The sequence below is a fragment of the Stigmatopora nigra genome, chromosome 11, assembly GCF_051989575.1.
Source record: "Stigmatopora nigra isolate UIUO_SnigA chromosome 11, RoL_Snig_1.1, whole genome shotgun sequence".
NCBI classification, from domain to species: Eukaryota; Metazoa; Chordata; class Actinopteri; order Syngnathiformes; family Syngnathidae; genus Stigmatopora; species Stigmatopora nigra.
In genome coordinates, this window is record NC_135518.1 from 5372612 (window position 1) to 5386482 (window position 13871).

Consider the following 13871-nt stretch of genomic DNA (forward strand, 5'->3'; position numbering starts at 1 on the left):
AATCTGTAATTATTTTGACAAGCTCATAGTTTACAATTAGAATTGGGTAGGTGTTATATTTAAAAACATTTTGATTAGGACGTGTAAAAGAGGTCATAAATGTATACAACAAATATGGCAATGCTTTGAATTTGACTGTTGAGTTGGAATACTGCTCTTTCAGAGTACTTTTATGTTTTTACCTTATACACAGTCCCAAAGGCACCCGAACCGAGGATTTTGACTCTTTTGAGTTCAGTTTCTTTCAGGATTCGAAGTTGAGCTTGATTTGGTGCTGTCCCACTGGGTGTCAAGGGTTCGACCAGCTGAGAAAAACAAACAAAAACAAACAAACAAACAAAAAAATACTCATCCAGCATGGACAGTTCAACCAATAAGGTTTCATCTGAAACCAGCAGCACCTGCCTAGCCTGTAATTAACTGATTACACTTAAAAAGTCACTAGTTTGGTAAAAATGTATCCTCTTCGATGGTTAGAATGAACACCTAAAACCACTTGAGCTCCTGTAGATATTATTTAGGAAGCGCCCTGTACAATAGTATATTATAGAATTACCACCAGCAGTATGTATTAATACATTTGCATGAAAAATAAATTGTCTTAAGTGACCAAGTGACTTCATCCTTTGAATTCACACTACTTAAGTATAATAAAATTATAAATAGATGAAGTAGGAAATTAGGGAAGGAAGGAATGACTCTTTGAGACACTTGGTAGGAAAAAACATAAAACAAATGCAAAATAAGGAGGATGAGAAAAATATAAGAACCTCAGAGTAAGCAATCACATTCAGACAACGCTCACTCACTGAAAGGAGCTGTCCAGCTATGTAGGAGCTGTCCACAATCCCACTTTAAATAGTGGTGCTGAAATGCTTTTTTTTTTTTTAATAAAACTTTGAACTGCTGTTGATGACAATTTTCAAACTTGAGGACAATATTCAATTCAGTAGTTGGATAACTAATTCCAGTCTACAAATTATTTGGCAGTGTGCAGATAAGAAGAAAAAAATAAATAAACACGATGTGATTGAGTAGTGATCCGACAAATCCTTGAAGCTGCCAAAGAATAGCCATGACGACTTATTTTTTAACACACCCAAATAAGTGAAAGGAAAATGTTTGATTCAAGCATCTGTGCTCTAAAGGGATTTTTTTTACACCTTTTCACTTGCTTTATTTATAGTTGTTTCACATTGTCTTTAAATATTTGAAACAACTGCAGCATTTATGAGGTCAAAAGGAATGTTTTCAGTTTTATGTTAAACTCGGATCATTAAATGGCTACCTGCTTTTCTCGCCAACTCCCTGCAAATTCAGCTAAGCCCAAACCTTTCCACTTATACTTCAACCCCCTTTGAGTATGTCAGCCATTATACACACTTCCCACAATCTCAACTTCTCATTTTCAACATGAGCCATAGAAATGTCTCTAATAATGTACTATATAGTTACTGAGCAAAAAACTCCTCATCTGGTAATCTTGCCACTCCAAACCATTGTATTATATTCAGATATCTAAAGTAAAAATACCTAAAACTGTGACACTTTTTCGCCATATGCTTTTAACCATACATATACTGTTAAGTACTATATTCACACAGAAGCACAAATAGTTCTTAGTACAAAGATATATTATAAATAAATAAACTTTCACTTGAGACTATTTCATTATTTACTTAAGAAATCACATAAATAATAATAAATGCATGGTAAATTATTACTATGAACATTAAAAAAAATGCTTGAACATGGTGTGTTCAGATGCATTTCCGTATATTACATTTGAGATTGTGTATTTAAATAAGAGGAGATAATAATAAGAAATATGTAACTTTAACTTGGAGACATTTTTGTGTCTCTAATACTTTTGCTACTTTGCCTACTATGTCTGATCTACATTAACTGTGATAAAGATCCAGTGATCAGATTGGGGACATTCCTAGACAAAATATCTAAAACTATGTTATAGTGCATTACCTCTACAATACGAGTAAAAGTAACGTACGACAATGGTAAATATGTGGGAATTGCTCCTATCTGAATAGGTGAATTTTTCCAATAAATACCTTACTCACCTCCGTCTCCAGGAAGCGACGAAGAGTCCTCTTTTTCTTGATGTTGTTTCGACGTACAGACACCGCCACGCTCAGCACAATGATAACTACCATGAATAGACTGCCAATCACCCCTGCTGCGATCAGAGGAGTTCTGAGGACATAATAGTAAAGTGGAAAAGAAAGAGCAAATAGACTGCCCATCATTAGAATGAATGAAGCATCACCACTGGGAGACAAAATAAGTTGGGGCAAACTGGAGAGGTTGAAAGATCACAGTGTGATAGGAAAATAACCTGCGTCTATTGAATGATAATGACAAGCAACATGACTGCAATAATTAGGAATGTTAATGGAAGTGCATGTTTGAAAATACTAACAGGAACAATGCCATATTACACAATGAAGATAAAGTCTTCTTTTAGTGCCATTGACAGTGGAAGACATCCATCCTATCTTGAAAATTGTACTGGTAGCTCTGGCAATGGAAGCCAATGAGTTAAATGGTTCTCTATTTAAAAGGTAAATCAATGTGTCTTTTAAACTGTATCCTGATTGCTTGTTATGTGGAAAAAAACGGTTGTAGTACAGAAAATAGACAAAGAATATTGAATATGTCTCTTAGTATTACTTGATTGCAAATGTTTAATAGTTTTAATTGTATGCTGGGAAGGTTATATTTATTAACTTTTTTTTAACTTAATATAATTTGGATTTTAACTAAGTAATTTCACATTCATCATTTGGATTTTTATTAAGTAATTTCACATTCATCATTTGGCTTTTTATTAAGTAATTTCACATTCATCATTTGGATTTTTATTAAGTAATTTCACATTTATACGCAAGTTCAAAATGGTTGTAGTACAGAAAATAGGCTTTAAAGGCAAATTAATTTCTAATAAATCTTGCTGCTAAGAAGTCATTTTATCTACAGAGATTATGCAGCAATCTTTTGTCCTCATCTGCTCTCAGAATGACAACATTCACTGGCATCTGTATTGTGGAAATGTGGCAATTATAATGGTAATCACAGCTAGTGACACCACCTGTTATTTGTTACCAAAGGGTCGAGGGTAGAATATTATGTGGAAACCTATATAGACAATGCAAGCAGAAACCTATCGTGATTAAGAGGCTACTAGAGGTCACTATTTGAGAAAATACGGTAAAAACAGACAGCGTTTATAGTTTTCAATCAGGGGAATACCTAATTATTGCCTTAGTGAAATGCATTTGAGTCCACCAAAAGTACATATAGTCAATTTGATGAGTGACCTTTGCGTGACAGCTTATCAAACGTGTAAGTACGTAGTCCCTTCAGTGAAATACTGGCCTATTGTGATAATGAACATCTGATAAGCTGCTTTAAATCAAGCTCAAAAGCCAATGCTGCCAACAGGGAACAGATTTACAAGATGTGTGACACCCACGCAGCTGGTTGAGCTGTACATTTAATGTATCGGCACAACCGCTATCGGATATCTGATAAGAGCTGATCTGCTCAACAGGTGAGCTGAGTTACATTCTGCTGCGGATCCTTTATCCTGTTAGTGGTGGAGCCGTGTTGAGCAGAAAAGTGTAGATTCGGATCAGTTCTCTGAAGCTTTTGCAGGATTTATATCTACTTCACTATCAATTGACCTCAGTAAAAGGCTGACCACAGATAAGTAAAGAAGCAGCCAAAATAGATACTGAGACACATGATGTCTGAACTAACCAAAAGGAAGTCAAAATAATATTGAACAACTGGATACAAAATGTTACACTTGTGGTGTGATGGTCCCTAAGATTTCGGTTTGTTCTTACAGAAATATTTGCAAGGTCTTAGTTCCGAGTTCGGGAACCTTTTTGACAAAGAGAGCCACAAAAAAATCATATTTTCCAATGTTATTTCTTGTGAGCAATACTACAAATTTAAAAGTCAAAATACATATATGTAAACGAGTGAATTTTCATTTTTTTTTTGTAATTTCACCACTTTTAAAGTGGAAAAAATATTATTTTTTAAAAGATTCTTATGCTAGTGCCAATCAATGAGAGGATGCGTTCCAGAAGAGTTTACTGCAAAAAAAAAAAAAGATGATTAAAGCAATTCTAGATGTAATATCTCAGTTCTGTCACCAGCGATTTCCACATTTTAGCTCACAGGTTAGGAAAGAGCCAGATGCACCCATCAAAAGAGCCACATGTGGCTCCAGAGCCATAGGTTTCCTACCATCTGTCTTTGGTCAACAATGTTGAAATTAACTTGACGTCATATGGGCGGCCTAGCATACATGAATAATGATTTATTTCATAATCAATGAATTGTTGATTGGTCAATTGAACGTAGCAGCCCTAGTTACACTGCCATTGATAGCACTAGATATTCAAAACATTAACAGGCGGTTTGCGGGTTCGATTGGTCGTCTGTCTCTCTGTGTGCCCTGCGCCCGACTGGCAACTAGTCTAGGGTGTTGAGTAGGAACAAGAAATTAAATATCATATTTTACCTGTCCATCCAGCCAATACAATCTTGAAGTCTTGGTCCGGTGCAGCTACAAAAACAAACAGAAAAAAGTACGTAAATATGTTTGTAAGGGTTAAAAAATAAAGGACAATGACTTTAGTCCTGCTTTATTTCTGTAATTTTTTATGATCCTTTAAATCTGCCGGTTTGTCTTCCTCAGAGGGAGAGCTGCTTATGAAGCTGTACCTGTGACAATGTGTCAGCCTGTTGTTTTCCATTTACGGCTACATTGTTATGCTCCGGTGAGCTTGGGGCTGTCATTCAGAAAAGGAGAAATAACACACTCGAATGACACATGCTCCCCGTGGAGTAAAATACCAAATTTTGTCTCACCAACCAGTGCTGAATATTGCATGGAGAGATGACTGGCTAGTGAGTGATGGAGAGAAACATGATGGATCCCTTCTATTCTTTGCCTCTTCTAGCTCATTGTCTCCATAACGAATTTATTTATTGCTCAAGTCTTGAAATATTTCATCCCATAACTTTATGTTACACACACAGTAGGAGAATGATAACAAAAGGAATGACTGTTTTCAATGACGCAGACACTTTTCATAAAGTCAACTAGACTCTGTAGCACAGGTGTCAAAGTGGTGGCCCGGGGGCTAAATCTGGCTCGCCACATCATTTTGTGTGGCCCACGAAAAGTAAATCATTAGTGCCGACTTTCTGTTATAGGATAAAATTAAAATGAATATCATAGATGTATATAAAATGTCCTGATTTTTCCTCTTTTAAATTAATAATTGTAATATTTTTAATTATTTTTTTGTGTTTTTAGTTCAAAAATATTTTTGGTAAAATCTAAAAATATATTAAGAACAGCTAAAATAAACATTATTTTTAGATCTATAGAAAAATGAATATCCAGGGTCTTTAATCTAGTTCTTTTAATTCATTTCTAAAAAAAAAAAATCTAAATATTATATCTAAAATGGTCTGGCCCACGTGAAATCAAGTTGACGTTAAAGTTAGAGTCTGACACTCTTGCCCTATAAATATTGAATTTAGTCCTATGATGCTGGCATCTCATTATTTACAAAACTACAAGTTGACTATATTCATATGAATATAATTGTTAACTCACCCTTGTGTGCAATTGGCATGGCAGGGATGACACTCATTGTTGCTTTCAGCATACTTAAAGATAAAACTGTTTGCACCTTGCAGTCCATCCGGGCACTTTTCTACACAGTTAGGCCCATCTTTAAAATTGATGCATTTCACACAATGCTCTGGGCTCTGCAGAAAGAAGCATAGAACTTTTTTTTTAACCAGATATAATGAATCATCACACAGAAAAACTCCTGAGGGCAAGCAATAAGGAGAATGACCGAACTTGTGTCTGCGCGCCTGTTGGTATAGCAATCTAAAAACAAGTAAAAAAAATAAAAAATATTATTAAAGTCAAACAATCTAGTGCCAACAATGTTTTCAATTCAAAAGACAAATGTGGTTCTTGGTAGACACACTGCATATTGTATGCATGGATATATTACTGTTTATCTACACTATTCTGCAGGTTGAAAGAATCAGAGAAAGTAGAAGAACATTGTCAAACGTGGACATGCTAAATGATAGGGAAATGACACAATATTATCACCGAAAACTACAAAGTATGTAAGAGGAAGACGAGCACGTGAAGATGGCAAAAGCAAATGAGACACATAAAGCAGTGTGAGTGGAGGGAGCTCATAATAACCATTCCTCATAGCACTCACAGTGACCATAACAATCTGCCTAAAAGAGGATTTATGATACTAATAAAGGGGGTGGAAAGGAAGAAGAGAATTGTTCTTTCAAACAAGCAACAATCCTGACGAACATCTAATTGTCGAATGACACGCACACACACATAAATACAAATCTTAAAGGAGAAATACTCATAAGAATGTTAGCACTTTACACAGAATACAGTGCTAAAATAAAACAGTGTTATTTGGAGAAGTGGGAGTAAATAATGGTTGAGTTTAAAATGTATTGTAACACAAATCATATGCATTTAAACCAGTCACAACAGCTAGATGTCTGAATTATTTATATTTAAAAGAAATAGGTTTTAAACATCTTCCATACCGCCTATCCTCGAAAGGGTTGCTGGAACCTAACCGTTATTGGGCAAAAAGACAGACTACATCCTAGATTGGTTGCCAGTCACTCGTAGGGCTCGCAGAGAGACAAACAAACATCCACGCTACCAATCATATGACCACCAGCGGGAATCGAACCCGCACCGAAGTCAGGCGAATTAACTTCTACATCCCAGGGCAGCTTCTGGTCAAAAATGAAACCTAAATTTCTATGCTACATATGTTTAAAAGTAATATATATGTATTTTTTAACAATACCAAGAGCAATTGGTGTTGTTATTCAGAAAACAAACAGACCGTGTTGTGCTCATGGATGTGGTCATATCCCCAGCCGCACTACACAGGGCATTAGGCCAATCAAATCACTTTGTGTAAACTCTAATGTAATTGCTATGGGCGGTGTAACCATAACACGATTGCTGTAATCCATTTGGTCGCTTGGGCTGCACATGCAGTTGCTACACGAGGGCGCAACAGGTTAACATGAGACATTTTCATCATTCACTGTGTGACGGAATACACAACGAGGGGATGAGGGTGGAAAGAGCTTGTCTAGATGTGCTGTGAGGCCTTGGTGGTAGCTGGTTTCTTTTTTTGTATGTGGGGTCAAAGTTAGTCAGGTCACATATATTGTGCGAAGGAAAAAAATGAAATGATTAATGCTGATTTTTGGTTGTTAAAGAACTTAAATCGTCTCTGGTTCACACTTAAGACGTTAAGAGGATAAGCGCTATTGGAAATGGAATAGAGAGATAATTGTAAACCACTGAAAATTAGGACATAGGGTTGGGAGAATAATCCTTCTTATTGATGAATTAGAATTCAATTGTTGGGACAATTATTCTTTTTTTTAATCACTTTATTAATGTTCTTCCATACTTCAAAATTCTGTTCTTAGACATGCTTGTGCAAACATAGATAAGATTAAATAGCAATGGCGATGAGTTTAAGAGGACTCACTGTTGCTAACTCAGCGATTTGGTCCCTACATTTAGCCATTTTTTTTCCTCCGCTTCGGATATCGTTTTTCAAAAAGTGACTAGTCGCCTTATTTCCAGTTTGCAAACAAACACCAAGAATAAAATCATTTAAATCATTTTGCATATGACAAGGAGCCTGATGGAAGGCAATCACAGCATATATATTTCCCTTTCCACCGCAAAGGCATGGTGCCAGTTTAAACATTGCAAAAGCAGTGATTTAATCATTTTTGCAAACTTTTGACCTGAGGCGTGTTATCAAGCTGCAAATCATTTCCATGGAAGTGCTACAGTGTTACTTTTAACTTTAACTTTTATGCGCGAGCTATTGGACTTTATTCCAAATATTTTTACAGTGAATGTTTATAGAGCTATCGATCTGAACCAAAATCCTCTTAAGTGTATAAATATTTTAGAAAAAGACATGGAGTTTGTCTCTGGTATTATACCATACAAAACAAATCTAGTAATACAAAAATAATGAGTACGAAAATTATAAAAATCAATTTAGGATTCTGGGTGTCCCTCCCCTGGTGCCGGTAGATACGCTCCAGGACCCCCTGCAACCCTTGTGAGGATAAGCGGTTCTTAATTTGAAAGAATGAATTAAGGATGTTCCATATACATGCAAATTTAATACAATATAAACCCAAAATGCATGCGTAATTGATGAACTTTAGGGCTAAAATGATAGAACTCAACTAAAAAAAAACATCATTCTGTTTAGAAATCCACATATTTAAACAATTCACATGCAATTAAAATTTCAGTTTGTTTTAGTTGTTGCATATTTTACTGAGAAGCAAAGATTGAGCACATGACAGTGATGGAACTTAATCCTTAAAAACAGAAAATAGATGTTACGAATAGAATGTGTCATCTGCAACCTTTTTGATCACTAAACAACTTGAGCACTGTTCTATAAATGGAGCTTTGCAATCCTGTGCCCTTACCACTCCACATTTATATCTGTCAATCAAAATAAACTCTTAAAGGTAGTAACATTAGTGTGTATGTTGTGAAGGATGGAAACTCTGCCAAATACAAGCAGGCGCTACCAAAAAATACTGTTGGTGTAAACTCAGATGTTGGTTTGAAATAATACAAAAACAAAGCATAAAAGGGGAATTGTAAGAACTAATATTTGGAAAATGGCATCAAGTACTAATTGAAAAAAAATACCATCAAAGGACTTATGCTCACTTCTCTTGTGAAGCAACTTTGCTCTTAACAAAATTATGTCAACTGTCCGCCAGTTATTAGAGGGTTTATTATCTCAACATTCCCATTGCCTCCTATTTACTGAGTCTAGTAGCATACATACCGGCCCGTGGCAGGTCAAAGAGTCGCCATCAGCCTGCTCACATTGGGGATCACACTCCAGACATACTGACTCGTTGGCGAACTCTCGAACCGCCCTGAGAGATCAGTTGGACAGAAAGGATATGGGCTAATGAATCTTGCATGCAACATTTTGGTTTGATAAACACATTGCAGATAGTTAAACAATCTACACGTACAAAAAAAAAAACAGCCATGGGAGAGTTACCAGGATTTAAAAGTGCTGGGCACAGGTGACAACCTTTTCAAAATTCTGTTCATAACCCATATCCTTTTGAATAATATAGTAGGCACGTTATTAAATGTGACCACACTGCAACTGATTTGACAGCTTATTTGTTGCTGTTTAGGGTACTGCTCTTTTCGTAAGCGTAGGGGTAACTGTGTTCTATTGCTCCAAAAAAAAAATATATATATATTTATATAGTCCTTTAATGGGCTCTAAATCAAATTAGTATTTATAATGCTTCGTCTACTTCTTAAAGCATTGTTGAAAGCTGGGAAATTGGCCTTTGTGTTTGAGTGAGATTGCTCAAATACAAATGGTGCAAAGCAGTATTGAGATAGGCACTACTCCAACAAAATGGCACAGGCTGTGACCTTCCTATATTGATGAATTAATAAATATATACGTGTTCAAATATGTTAGTGTAATAAATATGTTTAAAAATGGTAAAATGCATTCAATTTCATGCGGAACTATTGTTTTGGATTTTTGTTCCGTTGGGACAGGTTTATGTTGATAAGCACATTCGTAGGACGCATTCGGCAGCCAATCGGAGGGCACAAGAAGCGCCATCACACTTTCAATCAATTTGTATGATCCATTTCTTTCAATGTTGCTTATCTTTGCCAGGGTCACAAGATGATGGAGCCTATCCCAGCGGGAGAAAGGTGGACTACACCCTTAATAGTCAGACTTGGGGCAGACACAAAGACAAATAGCCGTTGGCAGTGAGAATCACACCACCACCGATTGGGAATTAACCCACTCTACACCCGAAGTCAGGTGAATGAACCACTGCAGCATTTTGTGCCATACATATTAAAAACAAAAAACATTGTTAAAGGGGCTGTTCTGCATCTTTAAAAGATGGCACAATTTATTGATGCGTCTCTTTTCAATCAATTTGGATACTAATATGGTTAACTAATTCCTAATTCAATCCAAAGACGTGAGGTTAAACCCGAATAGTAATAGATCACAGAAAGCAAGCATGTTGGGAGGATAGAGGGTGAGGGATTTAAGTGGGGTGCATCAATGAAGTAGCATGCTAGACGGTGCCGATGCATTTTGGGACAGGTAGGCACGGCGTGGCCCCGTGCGCAAGCAGTGACTGTGACACGCAGTGACACGCCTAACCCCCCGGCCCTATCCATATATCTGGCTCTCCTTCTTCTCTTCATGACTTCAGTACGTTGCACTTCAAATTCATCTCTTCAAGAGTCATTCTTTAAGTTCAATTATTTTGTGAGTTATCAGCTGACTTGATTGGGGTGACATGCTGTGTTGGGTATACGGTGGAGAACATCAATATAAATGTTCAAAGTCAAGGAACCCCCTGATGACACTCTTCAAGGCTGCTCTACAAAGTAACTTACCTTCACCCTTAAAATTGTTCTTTTGAACTACCTGAGTTATTAACTATAAATAATTAAACTTAGTGACTTAAGGATATCGGTGGAGTTAAAAGCTCAAACTAAAAGATATGTTATACCCTAATTCTGCTCATGAACTGCCCTTCTGCCTGAAATCTGAATTTCCAACAGTAATATTCTATTATTACAGAAATGTAAACGTTTTCTCTATTTACAGCTGTACCTACAAGAAGTATTGTATTGTGTATGAGATTTTCTAAGCTACATTCCCACATCATGCTATTATTATGCCTCTGTGTTATTACAGCATCACTGTGATATGTGACCATATCTATTTTTTTACTGTTGGGTTTTCATTTTCATATGGAGGGAAAAGAAGTGCTGGAGCAATGCTTTATTGAGTTGTTAAATTTTGAAGTGCGTATCGATGTCTGCGAGAGGATTTGCTTAGCCTGGCTAAACACCATGAGTTTTATTTTGTACATGGGGTGAAACATTTGTTATTCTACTTTTAGTGGTGATGTTGTACATTGCTATATCTCAGCCCATAATGTTTAGCATAGGGTCATTGACACTGTTTTGCAAACACTATGTCCTTACTTGCTTTTGATTGTATGATAAAATATGTTAACTATTTCAGTGCCATTAATGTGTGGCAGCGAATGAACAAAATGTTCAAATGGATCGAATGTCTATTGCCGTTCGAGGCAGCCAATTAGGTAACTGCAGTTACACCAAGAGCACAATATATTATCATAAATAACTTACCCTTCATACAGGTTGCAGTTTTCCACACAACTTGGTCCCCTACTGAAGTCCCTGCAGGAGAGACACTGATCTGGGCCGGGACCCCAACATCCAGAATCGGAACATAATGGATCACAAACCATGTGATCTTTGACTATTCAAGACAAAAACATTTTTTTTAATCAAAATAGTATAGTGGAATAGATATTTATTCCATTAACAGTTTAGAAAGTGGATGAACTTCTCAAATGAGTGATACCATGCCTGGGTAATCATTAGGTGAAAATAGAATCTAATCCTTGGACTGCTTATACGTAGAGTGTAAAATCAACCTAAAATGAATGGCATACACATGCAAGCAAAGTAAAACACGCGTTTGGTAAACAGAAGTGGATGGATTTGAGCTGAAAGTGTAATTTCTCTATAGCATGGCCAAAATGCAAAATCTCTAGAAGGGATGCAAAACTAAAAACGGGGCATATTTTGAATAGATCGCTTGAATGATTGTGAGGATTCACAGCTGATTGTTCCATTTAAAATGAATGGGACATCTATTTTTGTCCATAGTAGACAATGATTTAAGTACTTTTAGATCTTTGGAAATTACAGTAACAGAGCAGCATTGTCAATGACTGCCGCGAACAAGTTCTGAAGTTCAGATTTAAAAAAAAAAAAAAAAAAAATCAGATTAGATTCACGGGAATTTTGGCACTGACGTATTAAAAATTGATTGGCCTTTGATTCTACATGTGTTTGTTATGAACTTACAACAATCCTGTGGCTTCCTGTTGTCACTGATCAACATTTTCTGATTGGCAGCACGGAACAGTCGGGTCCAGTTTACTGTGTTGTAGTAGCACAGCTGACTATTCTCTGCAATGTGCACGTTCCCTGCACTGATCTCACGGAGTGACTGAAGTTGAAGTGATAAGATGCCATGTTGCTTTAACACAAGCAGGGAGATTCCACTGAGATGGCAGAGTATGAGGATTGACAAAAGGAAACAAGAAGAACAAGTTGACAAGGTATCACATGAATTGAAATGAAATAAAAAATATATGTTGACGTTTGGCGTTACTCAAGGTCTTGCAGCTATGTTTTGACAATTGATTAAATCAGGATCTTTTTAGCCGAATGAAGTCAAAACATATGCACAATATGGCACAGTATGTATTATGACTATTTAAGTATTCAATACACATCAAAAATTATGAATATTTTTGGTTTTACATTGACATGGTCATCTTTCAGCACAACGGACAGTGCCAAAGTTCAATCCATTTTAACTGAGATTTCTGGAAGTCCCCCCAGTCCAAAATGGATGGGACATGTAGAGCCAACAATGGCAGCCAATGAACTAAATGAGTTCACAATTAAGGCTTCAACCATTTAAAATAAAAGAAGAATTTGTTAAATACTAAACATTTGACAACCATGTTTACATTGTATTGTATACCTGTAAAGGGCTCTTCCCCCGATTGTTACCAAGTTGCTGAAAACACTCAAATCTGTTATGTTGTCGGGCCAAGACTGGATGTTCAGAAAGCCTAAATAGGGACACAAACAGAAACACATTATAATGAGACAACGTTACTGACATAAAAAAGCACAAAAATAATGCAAATATGTAAGTTGACCTCCCTAAAGGAGTCCCAGCATTCCAGAATCGAGAAATCACACTCCTCTAGGCTAGAATTGGATGGCAGCTGTGTGTGTACGTTTCGTCAAGTCTCATATATTAATATTTTTGCATTTCCTTTAAGCAATCTACATCTGTGTTGAATCATTTAAAAAGATGAGCTGAAAGGGTGGACGTGGCTCATTTAGGATTTTCAATAATGGATTAAAATATATGAAATATTCAGTAGAGACCAGTAGGAGGTACACTCCTCTAGCCTATATCAAAGGACAAACAAAAATAAGTGAATGGGGAAGTGAAAAAGAAATATCAGGTAAAATAATGGATTGGAGATGGAAGATAAAATTTGAGATTGGAGATAATAAGTGTTTTTTGGAGATAAAAACAACACTAATTTTATGTTGGCTTATTGACAAACACTTGCAAACATAGAGAAGATGTGGTAGAGACATTGAGAAAAATCATTGTGGGTGTGATGGGTAGCATAGTATTTGCTAATTAATGAACAATAAGACTCCATTAAAAACAATTGCAAATGTTGCACCTGCAAGAAGCATAATTTTTACTCAAGTTTTTGTTGAAAGGCAAGTAGGGAAGTAAACAGGGAACTTCCTTTTGTAGGCAAGACAGTAATAACCTTCAACGGTGTATTTTTCAGTTTGTTGACATTGTTTTGTTTATGACGTTCGAGTGGAGTCAAAGACATATTGAGTGTGTTTGATGATGAAATGTGAAAAGACAAAAGTCTGGTAAATATGAGTTGCAGTCAAGCTGGGACTGCATTATCAACAAGCCAATCATGGTGAATTTTAAGTTAATTATCTGTTATTGAAATGAAGACCATATAGGCAACTACTCTCTTTACTACAGAAATGTTTTTGAGAAAACACTCTTGATGACTTC

The 13871-nt window shown here is 36.2% G+C and overlaps 1 protein-coding gene across 2 annotated transcripts in view; it reads right to left on the minus strand.

Moving 5' to 3' along the window:
* Positions 1-13871, minus strand: part of erbb4b (erb-b2 receptor tyrosine kinase 4b) — a 131775-nt gene that overhangs the window by 25736 nt on the left and 92168 nt on the right. The window contains exons 11-18 of one of the 2 annotated variants that reach the window (XM_077727408.1): positions 12786-12876; positions 12098-12297; positions 11351-11483; positions 8967-9060; positions 5660-5814; positions 4553-4597; positions 2079-2211; positions 183-305 (exon numbers count right to left, since the gene is read on the minus strand). In XM_077727408.1, the coding sequence (XP_077583534.1) occupies positions 183-305; positions 2079-2211; positions 4553-4597; positions 5660-5814; positions 8967-9060; positions 11351-11483; positions 12098-12297; positions 12786-12876 (974 nt within the window). Of the gene's footprint in view, positions 1-182; positions 306-2069; positions 2212-4552; positions 4598-5659; positions 5815-8966; positions 9061-11350; positions 11484-12097; positions 12298-12785; positions 12877-13871 lie in introns of both variants that reach the window. The other variant, XM_077727407.1, reaches the window with a different exon arrangement.